General features: G+C 42.3%; 1 protein-coding gene and 2 pseudogenes across 2 annotated transcripts; 2 read left to right on the top strand and 1 right to left on the bottom strand.

Annotated features, from left to right (window-relative positions):
- LOC112659669 (transcription initiation factor TFIID subunit 9-like) overlaps nt 1-25,435 on the bottom strand; it is a 149,511-nt pseudogene that overhangs the window by 50,128 nt on the left and 73,948 nt on the right.
- Nucleotides 7,213-25,062, top strand: LOC112659665 (immunity-related GTPase family M protein-like). Of its 2 annotated transcripts, none has more exons than XM_025446733.3 (3): nt 7,213-7,715; nt 8,207-8,403; nt 19,691-25,062. In XM_025446733.3, exon 3 carries the CDS (start codon nt 19,712-19,714, stop codon nt 20,903-20,905), a length of 1,194 nt encoding a protein of 397 aa, XP_025302518.1. In that variant the 5' UTR covers nt 7,213-7,715; nt 8,207-8,403; nt 19,691-19,711; the 3' UTR covers nt 20,906-25,062. The 2 variants fall into 2 exon arrangements, with proteins under 2 accessions (XP_025302518.1, XP_025302519.1); XM_025446734.3 differs by lacking the exon at nt 7,213-7,715 and adding an exon at nt 11,044-11,116 and having other exon boundaries at nt 7,894-8,403.
- Nucleotides 17,361-17,831, top strand: LOC112659670 (60S ribosomal protein L23a-like; annotated as a pseudogene).

Genomic DNA, 25,435 nt, shown 5'->3' with positions numbered 1-25,435 from the left:
GGTACAGAGACTTGAATCTGGGCGATATATTTGAGGATATGGTGAGGGGAGAGATTGGCTTAAGGAAGCTACCATAAAGTATTATAAGCATCAGAATGCAAAATTGGAACTTTTAGAAGTCTACTACAGTGAGGGACATCCCTGGCTTAAAGGTGCTCAGGTGATGACGAACTGGGGCAGAATCCCAAGTGGACAGCATGGTCTCAGGATCCCCAGGGTCACAAGAAGAAGGGGGTGTCTGAGTGTAGCAGAGCTCCCAGGCACTGGACTGGGGTAGCTGGCTGAAAACAGCAGATCTAGGCACCGCGTTTCTGCTTGGTGTTACCATAAACTGCAAACAGCTGCGCCGTCCCGGACTGCTTTCCTGGGAGGGGCCCAGCAAAAGGCAGAATCATGGTGAGACCCCCCCTTCCTCCCCCAGGAGGAACTATGCAAGTCTATGCCTCAGGAGTCTGTAAAATTTGGAGACTTGAAACTCAGGTGCCTGAGATAAAAAAAAAAAAAAAAAAGCTCAGTCACAGGGCGTGTGAACAGAGTAGGGATATGACCTCTCACTCACTGGACAGTGGGGATATGACCTTTCAGATACAGGGCTATAGACCCTGGTGCCTCCATATTCCTCCCCTCATCCGTGCTGAAAATCTTCAGGGAGCAAAACAGTGCCACACAGTGGAATCCAGAGCCGATTACATTGAGCCTGGCCTCCTGGCAAGGGAGGTGCATTTCCACAAGTACTGAGGCATTTGAGAATCAGTGCAACAGGCCCCTCCCCCAGAAGACCAGCAGGAACAACTGCTTAGTACCAAGTTTGCCAATCATAGAGAATTGAAAACTTCAGCTCTTGGGGAAAACAGTGTATAGTATTTGTGGGTTTTTTCCTTCTTCCTTTAATCTTTCAGTTTTCTTTTTTTCCCCCAGCTATTTTCTTATTTTTTCAATTTTTTTTTTATTCTTTGTGTTTTTATTTATTGTATTTTATTTTACTTTGGTTTTGTATATATATGCTGTTCTTTCTTTCCTATTTTAGTTTCTAATTTCTTTAAATAAGCAGACCAAAATAAAACCAAGATCTAGTATTTTGTTTTGTTCTGTTTTGTATCTGCCTTGATTTTTCCTATTTTGTTTTGTTTTTGTTTTCTTCTAGTTTGGTTATTTTTTTCTGTTGTTGGTAGTGGTGGTATTGTTTTCTTTTCTTTCTCTTCTTTTTGTACATAATGATCAGACAGAAATTCAACAGAAAGGAAAGAACAGGTGGTAATACTCACAGTCAGGAATTTAATCAATACAGATATAAGTAAGATGTTGGAACTAGAATTCCAAACAATGATTATAAAGTAGCTAGCTGTAGGAAGGAGTCCAAAATGGCAGAGGAGTAAGAGACCTTAGTTTTGTCTGGTCCCAGAAATTCAGCTATTGAATCATTCTGAACACCTGCAAACTCAAGCAGAGATCTAAGAAAAGAATTGCTCCAATTCTACAAATAGAAAACTGACAGAGAAGTGAATCCGAGGTGATATATGGGAAGAAAAACTGTGGGGGAAATGGAGCCTCTATAAGCAGACTACCAGGAAGTGACATAGCACTAGAGCACAAAAGCAGAACTTTTAGAAGTCTGCTCCAGTGAGGGATGTTCCTGCCTGAAAGGTGCTGAGGTGCTGAAAGGAGGCAGAATCTTAGGTGGGACAGTGGTCTCAGGATCCCTGGGATCACAGAAAGAACAGTGGTGCCTGAGTGTGGCAGAATTCCCAGGAATGGGAGCAGGGAGCCTGTCTGTAATCAGTAAGCCCAGGAGTGGGCATTCAGCTAGGTGTTGCCATAAACAAGGAACCGGAGCAGGGTCCAGTGACCGCCCTCCCAGCAGGGGCCCAGCAAGCCTCAAAGATTCTGAGAGACTGCCCACCCTCCCCCCGACTCCCAGGAGGAGCGGCAGGGGTGTGTAATGCAGGAGTCTGCAGGGTTTCCAGAGTTGAGCTAAGTCACATGCCTGAGAAAGAAATGCTCGGTCACAGGCTGTGTGAGCACGGAGTGCTGACCGAGACCAGGGAGATGGGAATGATTGACTGCTTTTCCCTGAGGGTGCTGAGGAGTCTGGGGGCGGGGCGGGGGAGAGTGAGCTTTTGGCTCCAGGGCTGGAGATTGGGAGGCCACCATCTTTATTCTCATCCTCTAAAGTGGCACAGAAAGCCTTCATGGAACAAAGACACGTAGAGCAATAGGAAGCAGATTACCTACCCTGGCCCCCTGGCAAGGGAGGTGCAATTCTGCTTGGGCCAAGACCCCTGAGAATCAGTACAACAGGCTCCTCCCCCAGAAGATCAACAAGACCATCTGGCTAAAACCAAGTTTACTGATTACACAGAACTACAGAACTTCAGCTCTAGGGGTAAATAGTATATAGAATTCATGGGTTTTTTTCCCATGATTCTTTACTCTTTCCATTTTAATTTTTTTTCTCTTTCCTTGTCAACCAACTTCTTATATTATCAACTCTTTTCTTAAGTCTTTTTTAACTTTCATTTTCCAGTTACATGCTATCCTTTCATTGTATTTAATCTTATTTTTGTATATATATAAATTTTTCTTTCTTCAGAATCTTGGGATTCAGTTACTTCTAACAAACAGACCAAAATACACATAGAATCTAGTGTAGTATTCTGTTCTCTTTACCTGTCTTATTATATTCTCATTTCTTTTTAAAGTCTTTTTTGGGATGCTAGGGTGACTCAGTGGTTGAGTGTCTGCCTTTGGCTCAGGGCGTGATCCTGGGATCCAGGATAGAGTCCCACATCAGGCTCCCTGAGCAAGCCTGCTTCTCTCTCAGCCTATGTCTCTGCCTCTCTCTCTCTCTCTCTCTCACACACACACACACAAATAAATAAATCTTTTAAAAAATAATAAAATTAAAAAGGCTTTTTTAATTTTCATCTTTACAGTTACAATCCTTTCAATGCATTTATTTTTATTTTTAGTTTAGTTTTTCTTTCTTTACAATTTTGGAATGTAGTTTCTTCTAACAAACAGACCAAAGTAAGCTCAATATTTAGTGTATTGTTCCATTCTGATAGCCTGTTTATATTCTTTCTTTTTTCTATTTAAATTTTCATTTTTACACTTATATACTATTATATACTATTGTATTGTCCTATGTTCTACTTAGACTCCAAAAGAATATGAATGCCAAATCCTACTGTCCTTTTCCAAACCTGGTCCCATTAGAAGATCCCCAGAGTCCCTTCTGCCATGGGAGGTGACAGGAGGAAATGTTCACCTTGGATATGAGCTCTCAGTAAATACCTAAATCTATAGATGCCTTTAACTGGTTCTTCCTAACTTCCAGAAGTATGAAATATAAATTTCTGTTCATAAGCCTTGAGTCTGTGGAATTTGTTAGGGCCTGAACAGATGAAAAAAGTGTCCAACTAAGGATTGTTTTGCATTGCTATCATTATGAAAACTCAGAGTTTTAAAATAACTCTATGGTATGAATGGCTAATTTCCATGATAACATGACTTAGTTTCCAATTGTAGTCATCTAGTACACATTCTGCTTACTTCAAATTTTCTTACAACATTCACATTTTAAAAATGAAGAAGAAAAGAGACATCTTCAGATAATTGTACTCTCTTCTTCACAGAGGTTGGCATGAGCATCTGGATGAAATCTCTGCTCTCCACTTACCAGCTTTACTGCTCAGTTCTCCAAGTTCAAAGCCAGTATCCCATCATTGCACATGCATAGTTTCTTCACTCACCAGCTCCAAAGAAAAAATAGGTTTCTGATGTCAGAGGTCACACATATTTCCACTAACACAACAGAAAATGCTGAATCTCATGAAGTATCCTCAGAGCCTCGGACACAGAAACATTGCACAGACCTGTCCTCCCTGAAATGCAGGCCCTGGATGCTCCTGAGCTCACCGCACAGACAAGAGGTTGGAGAGCTTAAGTCCTGCCTAGGTAGAGCGTGAAAATAACAGGAAGAATGATAGCTTTTGACTTGGGCCCCTCCCTCCAGAAGAGTTGGCTGATAGTTGTAGGCCCATATTTATAGGATGTGAAAGAGAAACTGTTGTTTCTCAACAGAACAAGCAGTTCCAGGAAAAGAATCATGAAGATCGTGTGACTTCAGTGGCTCAGGCTGCAGGGGAGGGCAAGAGAGACACTGCAGCCATGAGAAGCAGGTCTCTGATGACCCTGTGTGGTCATCTAGCCAAGACTCCCATGGGAGCCCTGGGGATAGACAAGAAAGCTGTGAGCAAGTTTCCAAAGCTTCCAGTGAATGAGAGAATTACTTCCCAACAGGAAGAAGAAGGACTCACTTTTCTGTGTCTTTCTGTTTCTTTCATTTTTAGGGGCCCTGTTGCTGGCTGCCACCTCACCAGACTTGGGCATAGATTTCCCTGGTAGGTTATGGGAACAACTTATGAACAAAATACCAGGAGAGGCTCTGTGGAAACTTGGTAATATACCAAGGAAGGGGACACAAGCAAGGAGAAGGGTGCCTAGATTCTAAGATTTATGTGGAGGATTAAAAGGAACATACCAAAATTTCTTTAGAAGGACAGGAGGAATTGCTGTATCAGACAAGATTTATTTCCATGTTATATAGTATCTAAGACAGTTGGGTGCTAGCACAGGAGTAGACCATCTGACCCACAGAAAAGGACACAGAGCCCTGTATAGGATTCAGACATGTGGGGAGTTCTGAGACATGGGAGAAGCACATGGAATGTCAAGGATATAGAAGGCACCATCTAGTAAATGGAGCAGACTAACCGGTTCTCCATATGGACAGAGGTTACTGAATCTCTGTTTACATCATTTATGATAATCAACTCCTTATCGATTTAAGATCTAAATTTCAAGTGGAAACTGTAGAAAGAAATATAGCTGCTCTTATAGAAAGATTATTTAAATGAGATGATACCTGTATAAAGATAGCAAGACGACAGCTGTATAAAACAGACTGACCAATGTGATACCTTTGACTCTATAAAAATGAAAAGTTTCTCTTTATGGAATCAAATGTAAAAAAAGTCTAAAAATATTCACAAATCTGGAGAAGCTATTTGCACAAATGTAGTCATCTAAGGATCAATGGAAGGAAGGATTTTAAGATTCCAAAAATCACTAGGGAAAAGGGAAAAAATTCGGCTTGGAAGTCGGCAAAAGATGAACAGAACTTTCTCAAAAAAAAAAAAGAAAGAAATATGTTTGGGCCATAAAAATAGAGAAAATACTGCACATTACTACTAAGACAAATGCATCTCTCTTCACTGTGAGATGATATTATTATTAGTTCTATTGCAAAAATTTAAAAGGTAGACAAAATCAGGTATTGGTGAGAATGTAGATTGATAGAAATCTGAAACACGGCTGCTGGGAATGTAAATCAGTACAATCACTTCGAAAAAACCATACGGCTGAATCTTATAAAATGGTACATTCATGCACCTCAGGACTCAGCATTTCCATTCCTAACACTATACCTAGGAATCGCTTTGCAAAAATGTGCAGGAGACATGTAGATGTGTGTGCCTAGCAGCAGTCTTCATGACTGTAAAAAAGGAGAGGATAGGGATCCCTGGGTGGCGCAGCGGTTTGGCGCCTGCCTTTGGCCCAGGGCGCGATCCTGGAGACCCGGGATCGAATCCCACATCGGGCTTCCGGTGCATGGAGCCTGCTTCTCCCTCTGCCTGTGTCTCTTTCTCTCTCTGTGACTATCATAAATAAATAAACATTAAAAAAAAAAAGGAGAGGATAGGCATTTATAGAGAAAAGATAAATAAGTTGAGCTACACAGTATTGAAAAACATGAGCCATACATTCTTTTAGTATAGTGTTGAGATTAAATATTAAGAACCCATAGAATACCCCTTAAATAAAGTTTCAAGAAAACTAAGCAATATATTATATAAACATGCATATGTAAGTGATAACATCACAAATAAAAGAAAGGAATCATAAACATGTACAGCATGAAATTGTTACCCAGGGGCTGTGGACTGTGAACTGGAGTGAATAGGAACACAGAGGGAGGTATATGTTGTTAGAAATGTTCTATTTCTGGGATGATTGTTCAGTGTGTAGTTGGTCATTGTATTACACAAGTAAGTAAAAGATTTAAACTAGAGAAACATCTCAGAAATAAAGAGAAAAATCTCTTTCAGATTATCGTTGCATTATTCTTCTGTGTGGAGTTGGTCCTGAATCTCTCCCTCATGCCATATTTTGGGGACATCAGAGAAATACTGTCGGTCTGACATACAGAGACAATCACTGCTATGATGGGAGAAAGACTGAGAAATCATTCAGAGAGGAAGCAGAGGACAAGAGCCTGAAATTCCAGGTAGAAACAATGGCAAGGCAAAGATGCAAGCTCACACATGAACTTGACACCTAGCTGTGGATGCAGAGGAGCACACACACACATACACACACAATTACAGCTCTCAGTAATAAGGTAGGAAATACCTCTGAGACTCAGGTACCCTGGAAGTGATGGGGCCTTTGTAGTGGGTGACAGAAAGCTCCCACTCGGGGTCTCCCCAGGGCTGGGCTGCTCCCCAGCGGTGTGTGAGAATCACTCTGGGTCTGGTGCTGTTTGGTTGGCTCTGGTCTGCAGTGTCCTCAGAACCCAGTGGGCTGGAGCCCCAGGGTCCAGACTCAGACTTGCTGCTCCTAAGTCAACACTAGGAAATCAGAAAATATGATTTATAAGAATATTGTTATGTTTTCTCTGTTTAGAGAAAAGGGAGATCAATTCTTCTTGGGTATGAATGGCTTAGGAAATCCCTTGTCTCCTAGTCCCACTCAGATAAGTACAAATCCAGTCAGTATAACATACAACCTCCAGACTCTTGTACAATGGAAATCTCCCCTGCCCTGGTGCAGCCTCTCTTCCAACTGAGTGAGACACCTGCAGTAGGGACAGGAAAAAAGTAGATGTCTCTCCTCTTTCTTCCTCCTACTGCCTCCATTACATGGAGGAGCATGGCGTAGGGGAACTACAAGAATAGGAAAGGACTCACTCAGGACGTTTGCAATCCAGTTGAATGTCTCTCAGGTAAGAGTGTCCAATGAAGGCTCATGCTGATGTCTCCATTGGGGTGATGGAGCAGGCATAGTCCAGACCTTCTAGGCTTCTACATCCTCTGTGATGTCAGAAATAGAAGGGCAGCTCCACCTCTTTCTCTTCACCCTACCCAGGAAGACCATGTGCAGCCCTCATTGTTGGGCATGTCCCTTGAAACAAACTCACTAAAATAATCCTTGCCTTCCCTCTCCTCAACCTGTCAGCTGTGTTTTCCTGACCCAGGATGGGAATCCAGGATGGCAATGATGTATTAACAATCTCTTAGCCACAGAGGATTTCATAACTTGTTATGGGCATTTGCAATCTTGGCAGAAACTTTGTAAAACAGATCTTCTTTTTCGCCCTGTCACAGTCACGTAGTCCCCTCCCTTGGGCCCCTCTCCTGAACACAGACACCCTGGGGAGGTATCACTGCTGCTCCCACATGAGAATGAGGACATCATAATCACTGAGAGTTTAAGCAGCTGTTAGAGTCACCAAGTCAGTAGGGAGCTGTGTTGAGTTCAGACCCTCACCTGGTTGGGGCAGGTGCATTAACTCCAGGGAAGGTCACAGCTGGGGTCAGGAAGAGAACTCTACCACAGATGTAACTTCTGCAGTCTGATCTCTGTGGGCAGAAGTGAGTTAGCCCTTGAACTGGGCACTTGGGCAACCCAAGGAGCAGCTTTGCAGGCAGTGTCTGCACCCATCTGAGGGGCCAGCCTCAAGAGGGCTGAATGTGGACTCCTCACTGGTCAGGGCACTGGCCTCCAAGTAAGATTATCAGGTGTGAGGTGGCTGGTCTCAGAGCATTCCCACACACCCCCCTCCCCCGGGGTCTCTGGGCTGAAGGTGCTCAAATAGCCCTGCATAAGTCACAGGCAAATACTGCAGCACCCCACTCACTAGAATGAAGAAATTGAAACTGGTTCAGGCCTATTTTGAGAACTGGAGTCTTTTCCAGGAATAGAAACTGAAAGTAGCCCTCTCTGTGGTCCTTCCTGCTGGGGCTGGGGATCCGGCCACTGGCTTTATTCAGAAATTGCACAGTTCTGAGCAGGAAGGGACTAAAGCAGAAAACACTGTAAGATTGCCTTCTCCTTCCCAGTTCCTCTTCTCCCTCCTGTCTAGGCTCTTCCTAGGCCAACCCCACGCAGCACAACCCCCTTCCTTCCTTCTGGAACAATCTGGGCCTGGAACCAGTTTTGGAGCATCTCAGAGGGAACTGTCTCTGACTGAGGGCTGGATTCATCCCCAGGGAGGGGAAACTTGCCAGGAGGACCACTGACATCTGCCTGATCACGGTCACCCTGTGCTTCCTGGAGCAGGTAAGTGAGAGAGCTCCTATAACCCAACCTGGCTAATAACTCTGCTGCAGTAAAGACATGAAGGATGGAGCCTGAAACCAGGGCAGGGGAGCTCGGGGACTGGCTTACCCAATTTAGTGGTATTCACAGCAGGGCCCCTCTCTGACATTCTTCAGGGACAAAATTCAGCACCCCTACTCTTTGTTTGCTCCAAACCAATTCTACCTTCCGGCATGGAAGCAATGGGCCTTTCATCTCCTTGTTCATGGCAGTGGGGGTCTTTGATGGGACCAGGTTTGGAAAAGGAGAGTAGGATTTGCCATTCATATCCTCTTGGAGTCTAAGTAGAACATAGGACAATGGCAAATTCTGTGCTAATCTGGGATTGGGAGAGTCTATCTGGAGCACCACCTGGACCTCCTGTAGATTAGGGACTAGGGGTGGATTTTCAGGGACAAAGTACCTAACAGACCTTAGACAATGTGTAACAATGCACATGTATATCTGCGTTGGAGAAACTGTCCCTGTTGCTGGACACAAGCTCCATTCTTCACAGATGAAGTCAGTGAGGTGGACTCTTGAATACTCTCTTCCCAGACCAGGTCCTTTTATACTTCATGCCCATTGGTGATGCAGATGTCTATTATACTTTGCTAGAATAAATCAGTATGTAGATTTTTTTTCCTCATCCTTTCCCTATGATGATAAACTGGGAGTGGGGGGTGGAATATGGGGTTTCACATTGGGTTCAAACTCACAAAAATTCCTGATATCTCAGACTTCTAGTCTGGGCCATGGCTGATCCCCACTTCATGGCTCAACATAATTGGGCATGGCATGAACTATCATAGGACCCTGTGTGGGAATTCCACTAATGAGTGCTTTTCATTCTGCTTCTTAAATCATGAAATCCATTTGCTGCATTATAATAAGAGTTAAGAAAAGTGATCCATTGGAATAGATACAGTAGATCAAAATGGAGGGTAGGCAAATTGTTGGTAAAATATTTCTTCATGTGTATGCATGTGTACTAAGTTGATACTTAGTTCCTATGTGAAATGCATCTCTCACTGCTGGTCTCATTCGGAAGAGTTTGAAATATCTGCTCACAGGATCTGGTTCTCCTTGCAAGCACAACTGTCTTTTCTTGTTGAACCTGCTCCCTGGGTTCCCTCCATAAAGGCCTATATTCCTTTATTCAGAGACCTTCAAACTCTGTTCAGAGAGGGGAGATCAGAGGTATAACATGAGTATGATCTGCAAAAAAGTGAGCCTGTGGGCCACTTACATCCCAGGCTGATTTCTGATGGTCTCTCCTCAACTTCTGGGTTAGCCTCAATGCCCTGGAGGCTCTCACACACCCCAACACTTGCACACTGACCATTCCTGGAAGACCTGCATGCTCTCATGGAGTTACCCTTGTCCTAGCCTGGCCTGGCAGCATCACATGGGCATAGTACTGCCTAAAAGGATCCTGACAGGGTCCCACGTTCAGGGTTGTCTAGCATGAGGTGCAGGGCATGAACCAGATGAGCAAGTAGTGAGGGGGGCAGGGAGCTGTGGCTAGTGCTGTGGGGCCTCAGTCACCCCTCCAATAGAGTCCAGCACAGGTGCTCAGGTGAGCAGACATGTGAAAGTCCATGGTTGGGTCGGATATGGTCACAGAAATGGTCTGGAAAAGTGTAGGTTTATGCTCATTTCCCATGCCTACTTTGGGGTGAGGAGGGTCATACTCTTCCCCAGACCCTACTTGTTTTCCAAAGGGATGTGGCAGAGATGGCTACAACATTTCAGATGACAGCTTTAGGAAACAAAGTTAATTCATCCATCAGCCAGTAAGTGGGAGATATGCAATGGTACATTGTGCTTCATTCATCTAACAGAAATGTGTCCCATACCTGTTGGCCACTAAGGGTACCAGGCAGAGCCTAGGGAATTATTTACTGTAAGTGCCAAGACCTGTATGTATATTTTTAAGATACCAAGCATCTAACATGGGATAACAAAATACTTTCTGGGACTTTAACCTTTTGAAAAGACAGGGTTTTTTTTCAATCAATCTAATACACAAGAAGTCAAGGTGAAATGGATACATGTGGAGGTTGAGATGGGATTTAAACAAACCAGGGAAAGGATTGAAGGGCTCTAGCCCAGTTCCTATGTTCTGGATCTCCTAGGCCCCACTGGCGGGCCAATTAGTACATCCAGCTTTCTCTATCCTATACTAGGGGCAAACTTACAGGCAACCAGAATCCAAAGTATGCTCAGGGGCAGAAGAAAGCCCTTCACACAATCAACTCAGTGAGCCTGGGATTCATCCAGAAGATTGTCTCCCTGGAGCCATGATGGCAGTTGAGGCCTCCTGGAACCTCTATGTACTCCATAAACTTGGGCTATTGTTGGGAAAGGTCAAGAGAGGTCTTAAAGTAGGCTTTGAGCATAAGGGCAAGGGAGGGCTACTCTTAGGTATTCTTATTCCAGAATGTTCCTCCAGCCTGTCCCAGGCCAAGGCCCTATCTTTCTAGCTTTTAGCCAGCTTTGTCCATGCATGTTCTGCCCCCACCACCATGTTGTTCACCCCCTCGGCCAGCTCAGGGTGCCTCCACTCCTGCAGGAGTAGACATCACCCTCACCAACCTATTGCATTTCAAATTTGTCCAGGGGCTGCTGGGGAGACCTGAAGACTTTATGGGCACAGACCTCAAGGGATTCTGGTCTCCAACCAGATGAGAAGGTGATCACATCATAATCCATCAGCTTTCCTCCCTCTGAACTCCCAGCATCTCCTTATCATTTCATTAGGGATCTGTCTCCCAAGGAGGGGGCGGGGTTCAAGTTCCTTGCAGCAGTTTCTAAAAATTGGGGACACTTTGTAGGACTTTTCCTCATACTTGTGAGGCAGTAAGTTTCCCTTAACGTGTAGTGAGGATGGGAGGTGACAGAGGACTGTGATTTTCATTCTCTTCCCAAATTAGGAAGGGTGTATTGAGGGAGGGGTAAATGGCAGTTGATAGCAGTTGATAGCAATAAGTGGACACATATCCCCAGGAGAAGCATCTCAGCATCCAGCCAACCCTCAGCCCAAGGCTGGAGATTCAACATTAACTAGGACCATCCTGCCCTATATATAATGTATTATTAATTACAGGGATAGGATTTCATAATTCACCACTTGCATATAATACCCAGTGCTCATCCAAACAAGTGCCCTCCTTAATGCCCATCACAGATTTAGCCCATCCCTCCACTCCCCTCCCTCCAGCAACCTTTAGTTTGTTCCCTATAGTTAAGACTCTTATGGTTTGCCTCCCTCTCTTTTTTATCTTATTTTACTCTATTTTATTCAAATTCAATTAATTAACATATAGTGTATTATTAGTTTCAGAGGTAGAGTTCAGTGATTTATCAGTCTTTTAATAAGACCTAGTGCTCATTACATGCCCCTCTTAATGCCCATCACCCAGTAACTCCATCCCCTTACCCCTCTTCCCTCCAGCAACCCTTAGTTTGTTTTTTATGGCTAAAAGACTTGGTGGGTCTCCCTCTCTGATTACATCTTGTTTTATTTTTTCCCTCCCTTCTTCTATGATCCTTTCTTTTGTTTCTTAAATTCCACATATGAGTGAGATCATATGACAATTGTCTTTCTCTGATTGACTTATTTTACTCAGCATAATACACTCTAGTTCCATCCACGTCATTGCAAATGGCAAGATTTCATTTTTTTGATGACTGAAAAGTAGTCAACTGTGTGTGTGTGTGTGTGTGTGTGTGTGTGTATCACATCTTCTTTATCCATTCATCTGTCCATGGACATCTGTGCTCTTTCCATATTTTGGCAATTGTGAGCATTGCTGCTATAAACATTGTGGTGCAAGATACATCTGTATCTTTGGGATAAGAAACCAGTAATGCAATTGCTGGGTTTTAGGGTAGCACTATTTTTAACTTTTTGAGGAATCTCCATACTGTTATCCAGAGAGGGTGTACCAGCTTGCATTCCCACCAAAAACACAAGAGGGTTCCCCTTTCTGCACATCCTCACCAACATTTGTTGTTTCCTGTTTTGTTCATTTTAGCTATTCTGACTGAGGTGAGGTGGTATCTCATTGTGGTTTTAATTTATAATTCCCTGATGCTCAGTGATGCTGAGCATTTTTTTGTGTCTGTTGGCATTGCTATGTCTTCTTTGGAGAACTGTCTGTTCATGTCTTCTGCCCATTTCTCAACTGGATTACTTGTTTTTTGGCTGTTGAGTTTGCCAAGTTCTTTTTTTTTTCTTATAAATTTATTTTTTATTGGTGTTCAAATGGCCAACATATAGAATAACACGCAGTGCTCATCCCATCTTGGAGAAGATGTGGAGAAAGGGGAACCCTCCTGCACTGTTGTGGGAATGTGAACTGGTGCAGCCACTCTGGAAAACTGTGTGGAGGTTCCTCAAAGAGTTAAAAATAGACCTGCCCTACGACCCAGCAATTGAACTGCTGGGGATTTACCCCAAAGATACAGATGCAATGAAACACCGGGACACGTGCACCCCGATGTTTATAGCCAAGCTTTTTTCTTAATAATAAATTCATTTTTTATTGGTGTTCAAATTACCAACATACAGAACAACATCAGTGCTCATCAGGTCAAGTGCCCCCCTCACTGCCCGCCGCCCACTCACCCTCACCCCCCGCTGCCCTCCTCCCCTTCCACCACCCCCAGTTCGCTTCCCAGTTAGGAGTCTCTCGTGTTCTGTCTTTCCCACCCACTTCTTCTCCCTTCCCTTCTATTCATATTCCCCAAATGAATGAGAACATACACTGTTTGTCCTTCTCCGATTGACTTATTTCACTCAGTAAAATACCCTCCAGTTCCATCCACGTTGAAGCAAAAGGTGGGTATTTGTCGTTTCTAATGGCTGAGTAATATTCCATTGTATACACAAAACACATCTTCTTTATCCATTCATCTGTCGATGGACACCGAGGCTCCTTCCACAGTTTGGCTATTGTGGACATTGCTGCTAGAAACATCGGGGTGCAGGTGTCCCGGCGTTTCATTGTATCTGTATATTTGGGGTAAATCCCCAACAGTGCAATTGCTGGGTCGTAGGGCAGGTCTATTTTTAACACTTTGAGGAACCTCCACACAGTTTTCCAGAGTGGCTGCACCAGTTCACATTCCTACCAACAGTGTAAGAGGGTTCCCTTTTCTCCACATCCTCTCCAACATTTGTTGTTTCCTGCCTTGTTAATTTTTCCCATTCTCACTGGTGTGAGGCGGTATCTCATTGTGGTTTTAATTTGTATTTCCCTGATGGCAAGTGATGCAGAGCATTTTCTCATGTGCGTGTTGGCCATGTCTATGTCTTCCTCTGTGAGATTTCTCTTCATGTCTTTTGCCTATTTCATGATGGGATTGTTTGTTTCTTTGGTGTTGACTTTAAGAAGTCTTTATAGATCTTGGAAACTAGCCCTTTATCTGATACGTCATTTGCAAATATCTTCTCCCATTCTGTAGGTTGTCTTTTAGTTTTGTTGACTGTATCCTTTGATGTGCAAAGCTTCTTATCTTGATGAAGTCCCAATAGTTCATTTTTGCTTTTGTTTCTTTTGCCTTCGTGGATGTATCTTTCAAGAAGTTACTGTGGCCGAGTTCAAAAAGGGTGTTGCCTGTCTTCTCCTCTAGGATTTTGATGGACTCTTGTCTCACATTTAGATCTTTCATCCATTTTGAGTTTATCTTTTGTGTCTGATGCAAGAGAGTGGTCTAGTTTCATTCTTCTGCATGTGGATGTCCAATTTTCTCAGCACCATTTATTGAACAGACTGTCTTCCAGGGAATAGTCTTTCTTCCTATATCGAATATTAGTTGACCATAAAGTTCAGGGTCCACTTCTGGGTTCTCTATTCTGTTCCATTGATCTATGTGTCTGTTTTTGTGCCAGTACCACAATGTCTTGACGACTACAGCTTTGTAGAACAACTGAAATCTGGCATTGTGATGCCCCTAGCTATGGATTTCTTTTGAAAATTCCCCTGGCTATTCGGGGTCTTTTCTGATACCACCCAAATCTTAAAATAATTTGTTCTAACTCTCTGAAGAAAGTCCATGGTATTTTGATAGGGATTGTAATAAACGTGTAAATTTCCCTGGGTAACATTGACATTTTCACAATACTAATTCTGCCAATCCATGAGCATGGACTATTTTTCCATCTCTTTGTGTCTTCCTCAATTTCTTTCAGAAGTGTTCTATAGTTTTTAGGGTATAGATCCTTTACCTCTTTGGTTAGGTTTATTCCTAGGTGTCTTATGCTTTTGGGTGCAATTGTAAATGGGATTGATTCCTTCATTTCTCTTTCTTCAGTCTCATTGTTAGTGTATAGAAATTCCACTGATTTCTGGGCATTGATTTTGTATCCTGCCATGCTGCCAAATTGCTGTATGAGTTCTAGCAATCTTGGGGTGGAGGCTTTTGGGTTTTCTACATAGAGTATCATGTCATCAGCAAAGAGGGAGAGTTTGACTTCTTCTTTGCCAATTTGAATGCCTTTAATGTCTTTTTGTTCTCTGATTGCTGAGGCTAGGACTTCCAGTACTATGATGAATAGCAGTGGTGAGAGTGGACATCCCTGTCTTGTTTCTGATCTTAGGGGAAAGGCTCCCAGTGCTTCCCCATTGAGAATGATATTTGCTGTGGGCTTTGCGTAGATGGCTTTTAAGATGTTGAGGAATGTTCCCTCTGTCCCTACACTCTGAAGAGTTTTGATCAGGAATGGATGCTGTATTTTGTCAAATGCTTTCTCTGCATCTAATGAAAGGATCATATGGTTCTTGGTTTTTCTCTTGCTGATATGATGAATCACACTGATTGTTTTATGAGTGTTGAACCAGCCTTGTGTCCCAGGGATAAATCCTACTTGGTCATGGTGAATAATTTTCTTAATGTACTGTTGGATCCTATTGGCTAGTATCTTGTTGAGAATTTTTACATCCATGTTCATCAGGGATATTGGTCTGTAATTCTCCTTTTTGGTGGGGTCTTTGTCTGCTTTTGGAATTAAGGTGATGCTGGCCTCATAGAATGAATTTGGAAGTACTCCATCTCTTTCTATCTTTCCAAACAGCTTTAGTAGAATAGGTATGGTTTCTTCTTTAAACATTTCATAGAATTCCCCTGGGAAGCCATCTGGCCTTGGACTTTTGTGTCTTGGGAGGTTTTTCATGACTGCTTCAATTTCCTCCCTGGTTAATGGCCTGCTCAGGTTTTCTATTTCTTCCTGTTCCAGTTTTGTTAGTTTATGGCTTTCCAGAAATACGTCCATTTCTTCTAGATTGCCTAATTTATTGGCGTATAGCTGTTCATAATATGTTTTAAAATCGTTTGTATTTCCTTGGTGTTGGTAGTGATCTCTCTTTTCTCATTCATAATTTTATTAATTTGAGTCTCCTCTCTCTTCTTTTTAATAAGTTTGGCTAATGGTTTATCTATCTTATTAATTCTTTCAAAGAACCAACTCCTGGTTTTGTTGATCTGTTCCACAGTTCTTCTGGTCTCGATTTCTTTGAGTTCTGTTAGAATCTTTATTAACTCTCTTCTTCTGCTGGGTGTAGGATCTCTTTGCTGTTTTTTCTCTAGCTCCTAAGGTTAGCTTTTGTATTTGAGTTCTTTCCAGTTTTTGGATGGATTATTGCGATGTATTTCCCCCTCAGGACTGCCTTTGCTGCATCCCAAAGATTTTGAACGGTTGTATCTTCATTCTCATTAGTTTCCATGAATCTTTTTAATTCTTCTCTAATTTCCTGGTTGACCCTTTCATCTTTTAGCAGGATGGTCCTTCACCTCCACGTGTTTGAGGTCCTTCCAAACTTCTTGTTGTGATTTAATTCTAATTTCAAGGCATTATGGTCTGAGAATATGTAGGGGATGATCCCAATCTTTCGGTATCGGTTCAGACCCGATTTGTGACCCAGTATGTGGTCTATTCTGGAGAAAGTTCCATGTGCACTTGGGAAGAATGTGTATTCAGTTGAGTTTGGATGTAAAGTTCTTAGATATCTGTGAAATCCATCTGGTCTAGTGTATCATTTAAAGCTCTCGTTTCTTTGGAGATGTTGTGTTTAGAAGACCTATCGAGTGTAGAAAGCGCTAGATTGAAGTCACCAAGTAAAAGTGTATTATTATCTAAGTATATCTTAGTGTTAGTTATTAATTGATTGATATATTTGGCAGCTCCCACATTCGGGGCATATATATTGAGGATTGTTAAGTCCTCTTGTTGGATAGATACTTTAATTATGATATAGTGTCCCTCTTCATCTCTGAGTACAGTCTTTGGGGTAAATTTTAGTTTATCTGATATAAGGATGGCTACCCCTGCTTTCTTTTGAGGAAACCTTTTATTTTCAGGCTGTAGGTGTCCTTCTGTCTGAAATGAGTCTCTTGTAGACAGCAAATATATGAGTTATAGCCAAGTTCTTTATAGATCTTGGTTACTAGTTCTTTATCTGATATGTCATTTGCAAATATTTTCTCCCATTTTGTAGGTTGTTGCCTGTTAGTTTTGTTGACTGTTCCCTTTGCTGTGTAGAAGCATTTTTTCTTGATGAAGTCTCAATAGTTCATTTTTGCTCTGGTTTCTCTTGCCTTTGGAGATGTGGTTAGCCAGAAGTTGCTGTGACTGAGGTGAAAGAGATTACTGCCTGTGTTCTCTTCTAGGATTTTGATGCATTCTTGTCTCACATTTAGATCTTTCATCCATTTTGAGTTGATCTTTGTGTATGGTGTAAGAGAATGGTCTAGTTTCATTCTTCTGCACATGGCTGTCCAATTTTCCCAACACCATTTATTGAGGAAACTGTCTTTTTTCCAATGGATATACTTTCCTACTCTATCCAAGATTAGTTGACCATAGAGTTGAGGGTCAATTTCTGGGTTTGGTATTCTTTTTTTAAAAGTTATTTATTTAGATTCCTTTGACGAAGATGGCAACGAAGGTGAAGAAGGAAGCCCCTGCCCCTCCCAAAGCCGAAGCCAAAACAAAGGCTTTGAAAGCTAAGAAAGCGGTGCTGAAAGGTGTGCACAGTCACAAAAAAAAGAAGATCCGCACGTCACCTACATTCCGAAGACCCAAGACCCTGCATCTCCGAAGGCAGGCCAAATATCCTCGAAAGAGTGCCCCCAGGAGAAACAAGCTTGATCACTATGCCATCATCAAGTTCCCCCTAATTACTGAGTCAGCCATGAAGAAAATAGAAGACAGCAACACACTTGTGTTCATTGTGGATGTCTAGGCCAACAAGCACCAGATCAAACAGGCTGTGAAGAAGCTCTATGACATTGATGTGGCCAAGGGCAATATCTTGATCAGGCCTGATGGAGAGAAGAAAGCATCTGTTCTACTGGCTCCTGACTATGATGCTTTCGATGTTGCCAACAAAATTAGGATCATCTAAACTGAGTCCAGCCAGCTATAAATCTAAATATAAATTTTTTCACCATAAAAAGTTATTTATTTATTCATTCATTCATTCATTCATTCATGAGAGACATAGGAGAGAGGCAGAGGGAGAAGCAGGCTCCCCACAGGGAGCCCAGTGCAGGACTTGATCTCCAGTCCGGGGGGGTTAAGTCCTGAGCCAAAGACAGATGTTCACCCAGGCATCTTGAGAGGAAAGAAGATGTACTTTTCACTGTTACCAAAAGTAATTAAATTCTTCTTGACTCTGAAGACATATGCAATGAGGATGTGTGGGTCCCCAGGATTGAAGGATAATTAGTATTGTCACAAGCTTACTTAATGCCCTGCTGACTCCCCAGTGGGACATCCTCCTCATTCATTTGGAGCAGAGGAGTACTTGCACCTGCCTGACTCCTGACACAGAGACCCTCATAATGCTCTTCTGTGCAAGGCCACTCACATCTGTAACCTGCTTTGGTGCTACCTACTGGCACCACAGCTGCATGGCATTCCTCCTCTGAGTCACTAACATGTACGAATCTCCTAATATGGGGATATAATTTACACATTCTTCGATTTGGGCCTTTAAAGTTTTCTGTAGCTTTTAATATATTCACAAACTTGCAATGCCATCATAATCAAATTCAGAAGTTTTAAAAAAAAAAAAATTCAGAAGTTTTCATTATCCAAAATATATCCTGCATTTCTTGACTGCTGCCTCTCAAATCAATGCCCTACGTATCTAGGAAATCCCCAATATATTTTCTATGTCTATGGATTTGCCTTTTCTAGACATTTCACATTAATAGAATCATATAATACATGATGCAATGGGCTGTCTGTTTTCACTGAGCTTATAATGTTTCTGGGTTCATCCATGTTGTGGCAGGTATCAGTACTTCATCTTTTTTTCGTTTTTCTTTTTCCAAATGCTGTTCTCTTGTATGGATAGACCACTTTTATTGATCCATTGAACAGTGGGTGGACAGCTGTGCTATTTCCACTTGAGGGCTATTATGAATAATATTGCTATGAACATTTGCATGCAGGTTTTTCATAGATGTATGTTGTCACTGCTCTTGAGTATATATCTAGCAGTGGAATTGCTGCATCATTTGGTGACTCTATTTAAATTATTTTATCAGTTCTATGGGAATATTATTGATATACATCTCTCTGTAAGTTTAAGGCATACATCATGTTGATTTGATTTACATATATTATGAAATGATTACTACAGCAGGTTCACCTAACATCTATCATCTCATAAAAATACAAAAAAAAAAGAAAGAAAAAAGAGAAAAAGTTTTCCTTGTAATGAGAACTCTTAGGGTTTATTCCCTTAACAACCTTCCTATAAATTATCCTATCGTGTTATCTGCAGTCATCAGGTGGTAAATTACATCCCTGGTACTTACTTTTCTTAAAACTGAAATCTTGTACCTTTTGGACACTTCCTACTATCTCCCCTTCTCTCATTCACTTCCTCCACCTCTCCCCAAGTCTGATCTCTTTTTCTATGAATTTATTTTATTTTATTTTACTTTTAGATTCCACACATCAGTTAGATCATTCAGCATATGTCTCTGTCTGATTTATTTTACTTAGTATGATGCTTTCAAAGACCATGTTGTCACAAATGATAGGATGTTTTTCTATGGCTAAATAATATGTTTAGATTTTTGAGACACTATCAAACACTTTTGCAGAGCCTTGCTGTTTCTCATCTGAAGGTCTTTACAATGAGTTAAATATGGAACTGTTACCATCCATTTGGGATACAAAATCTGATGATTCCTCTCTCACCCTGTGTGCCTAGCCCTCCTAACTCCCCTATTTTTCTTATTTCTGCAGGTTACTGCACTCATCAGATACATGGCACAGCCCACCCAGTCCCTTCACACTCCATCACCTACATCCTTCACTTCTACTGTGCCATACCATAAGGGTGGGAGCATCTTATCTGAATCGGGTGCCATGAATATTGAAAAAGCCTTGGGAGAAGGGAAGTTGCTGGACATGGTCTCTGTGGTCAGGGAGACCCTGGAGACAGCATCCAGTGTCCCAGTGAGCATTGCAGTGACTGGGGACTCTGGCAATGGCATGTCCACATTCATCAATGCATTGCGGAAAATTGGGCACAATGAAGAGGACTCAGCTCCCACAGGGGTGGTGAGAACCACCCAGATTCCCACTTGCTACTCTTTCTCTGACATCCCCAATGTGGAGCTGTGGGACCTGCCTGGCACAGGCGCTGCCACCCAAAACCTAGAGACATATCTGGAGGAAATGCAGTTTAGCAAGTATGACCTCTTCATCATCATTGCATCTGAACAGTTCAGCATGAATCTCGTGAAGCTTGTCAAAAGCATCCAGGGACAAGGAAAGAGGTTTTACATCGTCTGGACCAAGTTGGACAGAGACCTCAGTACATGTGTCCTTTCAGAAGAACAACTCCTGCGGAATATCCGGGAGAATATCAGGGAAACTCTCCACAAGGAGGGAGTGTGTGAACCCATCATATTCCTGGTCTCCAGCTTCAACCCCTTCTTGCATGACTTCCCAGAGCTCAGGAAAAGCTTGCACAGAGACATATCTAACATTGGGTACCGTGGTCACCTAGAGAACCTAACTCACACCTGTGAAAAGGTCATTAATGGCAAAGTGACCACTTTGCAGGGGCAAATAGGCTCCAAGTCTTTCCAGGACATCCTTGGCATCCAGAATGCAAATGATCTTGGGGAGTTTTTGAATGCCTACCACAGGCTTTTTGGTGTGGATGATGACTCTCTCCAGGAGGTGGCCCAAAGTATGGGAAAACCCAAGGAGGAGTACAAGGCCATCATGAAGTCTCAGGATCTGCACACTGCCCTAGCCTGGGACTGGGCATTATCATGGATGAATTGTAATGCAGCCTCTTACTTATATTCAGTTCTGAGCTACATCCCAATCTTAGGTACCACTGGTATCCACTACCTTAAATGGTGGAGTCAGGGACACCTCCTTGAAATAGTTGCTGAGGACACCAAGACCATCCTGAAGAAAATTCTGGAAGATGCCATCATCTAAACAGTGAGGTCTCAAGATCCTTCTTGGAGAAAGTCAGGACATCTGAGGTCCTCTCCTCACACTATACCCTTTCTGAATTCTCAGTCAAGCTCAGTTACTTCCACTTTTATCAGTTCTTAGTTCTTTAATGTAAATGAGCTGACTAGATGATTTTGAACCCATATCTCAGCAAACTTTCAAATACACCCTACTTCTTATCATTTATTAAATGAGCTGGGATCCAAAGGTGGAAACAAATTGCACAGTGTGACATACAGTCTCATTCTGACATCCCCATATCACTTAATGTTAGCATCATTTTTCCAAGGCCTCTTGGGTTGCCCCTGTTCCTTCACTTCTCACCTCTCAGTCCATGGACTTATAGAGGCACACCTAGAGGCAGAGGAGAGAACATCCTTTGGGATATTCCCTTTAGGGAAACATGATGGAGAGTATCTGTTTAGCTGTTCTCTGAAAAGTATTGTGTAATGGTGCCAGGATCCAAGGCCAGTCTGGCATTCTGTAAAGCTCTGCCCTTATACCTCCCCTCAGTAGATGCCCATATCACTTTATCCAAAAAAGGATACAGGAGATAGACTGAAGGGTCGCTATTACTGGCATGGGAAAATTGTTGAGTGGAAAAGTAAACCTGACTATTGTAAATACCAAACACTGACCCTCACACCTCTCTGAGAGGTCTCATGCTCTTCACTTACACATGCTGATAGTAGGCTTGTCATAGGAAATAGTACCTGTTAAATTATGTTTGCTAAGGAGAAATGCTTTTTCACTTAAGGTTATCTGTTATGCTGTGTTATTTGCCAAAGTTACCCCCAATTTTGTCAAAGGAAACTAAATTTGGCCATCAGTTTTGAGGGAACTAACCCACGGTCTATGATCTCACTATTTATACAGTTAACCGAAACTATATAGACTCTATGAAAATTCTCCTAATTGGAAACCATTCCAGACCCTAGATCTAGATTTTTCTCCTTGCTGGGCATATATGTAATAAAAATGGCTTTTTATAACAATTTTTTCAGATAAAATTTGAAACCTCATTCTCCACCTCCTGGTGGAGAAGTATCATAACTGGGTTCTCACCACTGTGGGAATTATTCAGTCCTCACAAGAACAACTGTCCTTCCCTGCATCAGTCCCCATCACCACCATCACCTTACTCTATTTACCTGGGAATATTTCCCCTAGTGTGGAGTCCAATCTGGATTTGGTAGACATCTGAACTAGCCTAATGTGTAAAATTTTGGACAATCTTCAGACTTCTGCTCAAAAAGGAGTGTTTATCAGAAGTTATCATAAATATTCACTGGGATGGAGAGTGAAATTAGCATTGAATGGAAGTGAATTGAAAGAGGCATAATGGAGTGGTTAAGAATCCTATGGTCAAATCCTGGCTCCAGCATGCCCTTGCTGTGTGACCTTGGGCAAGTCAGCTGACATTTCATTGTCTTAGTTTCCCAATAGTTAATATGGTGATAATATATCCATCCACATCCAGGCAATGTGAAGATTTAATGAGTTAAAGCATAAAGGACTTAGAATGGTGCTAAGCATGTAATTCTATATATGTTTGGTATTATCATTCCTTCTTTTCATGGCTAAGAAGGGATAACACTGAAAGACAGCTTCACCAGAAAGTGAGTGTCCTCAGATTGTCCATCCAGTGGAAAAGGAAGAGTCTGCTGGGAGAAACCTGCAATCACATTAAAGCCTTGAAGGCATAGTTGCATCTTTCTTTTTCAATTCACCTTGTTCAGTTTTCCTTTAGAGAATTCAGGAAACAGATGACAGTCCTATACACAGCATTATCCTGCATCCTGAGATCACCAGAGAATGAGGGAAGAGGGAGAGAATTGTAGATGAGTGGTCAAAGGATTTTAGAGGTCACAGTGGTTATAGGTGCAGAGTTCTTAGAGTAAACCCAACCCTAACCTGCTTCTCCTGGATGATCATGATGAGAGGGGGTAAAGAAGAACTCAAACCCACTGGAGCCTCCCATAGCTGAGCCAAGAAGAAAACCAGGTCAACACCAAATACTGGAAAGCCTGAGGTCTACTGGGCTACATTTGAGACCATGTATTTTACCACATAAGAAGCTAACATAGAAAAGCAGTCAAAGACAAATTAGGAGAGATAATCAAGAAGACAAAGTGATCAGAACCTCTGATGAAAACTTCCTCCTCAGTGTCACAGGGAATCCCAGCAGGGGTGGGATCAAATAGAAATGGAAAACACAACCTAGACCTGCCCCTAGGTCAGTGAGGGGCATTTTTAGACGACCTCCAACATTATCTCCTATTTTCATGGCTTTGTTTAATCCTTCCCTGGAGTGACTAATGGAATATGGCAGCAAGAATGGAATGTCCAAGAATTCCAAAATTTTGTTATGAAAAGTCTGCAGCTCCTGTCTTATAAATACTCTCTGTTCACACACTCACTTTCTTTTACCCCTGTTCCTACTCTCTATCCCCTAATCTCACCCTTTCTTTCTCCCTCTTCCTCTCCCTCTCTCTGTCCAGTAACCGTAGAAAGTTTAATCACTTGCCATCAGGGAAATACAAATCAAAACCACAATGAGATACCACCTCACACCAGTGAGAATGGGGAAAATTAACAAGGCAGGAAACCACAAATGTTGGAGAGGATGCGGAGAAAGGGGAACCCTCCTGCACTGTTGGTGGGAATGTGAACTGGTGCAGCCACTCTGGAAACTGTGTGGAGGTTCCTCAAAGAGTTAAAAATAGACCTGCCCTACGACCCAGCAATTGCACTCTTGGGGATTTACCCCAAAGATACAGATGCAATGAAACGCCGGGACACCTGCACCCCAATGTTTATCGTAGCAATGGCCACAATAGCCAAACTGTGGAAGGAGCCTCGGTGTCCATCGAAAGATGAATGGATAAAGAAGATGTGGTTTATGTATACAATGGAATATTCCTCAGCCATTAGAAACGACAAATACCCACCATTTGCTTCAATGTGGATGGAACTGGAGGGTGTTATGCTGAGTGAAGTAAGTCCATCGGAGAAGGACAAACATCGTATGTTCTCATTCATTTGGGGAATATAAATAATAGTGAAAGAGGGAAACGAACTAGGGGTGGTGGAAGGGGAGGAGGGTGGGGGTGGGGGTGAATGGGTGACGGGCACTGAGAGGGGCACTTGACGGGATGAGCACTGGGTGTTATTCTGTATGTTGGCAAATTGAACACCAATAAAAAATAAATTTATTATAAAAAAAGAAAGTTTAAACTAATCCCCTAGAGAGGCCCTAAAGAATAGAGACTATGTGGAGGAGAACAGAGGCAGCCTGCATTAACAGCTACCCATGTAAGTCATCTTGAGAGTAAATCATCCAGCCCCAGCAAGACTTCCGAAGATGCAGCCCAGCTAATAGTTTGACTACCAACATTTCAGGAGAGACCCTTATCCAGAGCCACACAACTAAAACCGCTCCTAGATTTCTGACCCCTAGAAACAGTCAGCAAATAAACACTTGTTTTAAGCCACTAAGTTTGAGGGTATTTGTTCCACAACAGATAACAGATAATACCAACAAGAAGCTCCTTACAGAACTGGTAGTTGTGAGTAACATCTTCCCTCTGTGATACTTACTCCTGCATGGACTCAGCATGAAGGAGGACTTCAATCACAGCCCTTCCCTCCTTGACCCCTGGATATGTCCTTCCCTGCTTCCTACTGAAGGAGCAGCCACTGCCAACATTCACAGGCCATTTCATCAAGCTTCAGGCCACACAGAGTTATCTAGTTTGAAGCTCTATATTTAAGAAGAAAAAGCAGGGAAAAAAAGAAAGTGATGCTTTGTAGTGGGAGGGAGAGTAAATGACAGTAGAATCTGAGCACTTCCTTGAGGAAGAGCAGGCTAGGGTTCTTGCTGAAGTTGTTCTGTGTAACACATCCAATTCCCATTCTCACTTGGACTAGTTGCTCTCCCAGCCTGAAGCACAAGCCTCACTCATATCTGTTCATTACTTTGGTGGGGCTGGTGCTTCTTGGATTCCCTGTTCATTTACATTGCATCCATTCTCAAAGTGAGAAAAAAAGTTCTCTGTGTTGTAAACTTTCTGAGTCTTCATATTTCCAATTAATGTCTTTATTTTGTGATCACTTTATCAATAAATAGTTTAACTGACTATAGGATTCTGGATACAACATTATTTTCTCTTAGAACTCTGAAGATCTATCTCTTTCCAGCATGCCCAATGCCAATTCCATATTCATTCCTTGGATGGTCAGAGGGTTCAGAAGTGTCACCAGGGACTAGTGACCTGAAGGACTTCCACTTACCATTAAGCATTCAGAAGGCTCCTTAAATGACAGCTGATGTGAAATGACATGGAGGAAACTGAAATGCATATTACCAAGTGAGCGAAACCAATCTGGAAAGGCTATATACTGCATGATTCTAACTGTATAACATTCTGAAAAAGCCAATAGAGCTTTTATTAGATAGAGTCAATAAAAATACCAATGGTTCCCAAGGGTTCAAGAGAGGGAGGGATAAAT

This window comes from Canis lupus, chromosome 11 (genome assembly GCF_003254725.2).
Source record: "Canis lupus dingo isolate Sandy chromosome 11, ASM325472v2, whole genome shotgun sequence".
Lineage (NCBI taxonomy): Eukaryota > Metazoa > Chordata > Mammalia > Carnivora > Canidae > Canis > Canis lupus.
Note: the sequence above shows the minus strand (reverse complement) of the source record. Positions and strands in the feature narration are given on the sequence as shown.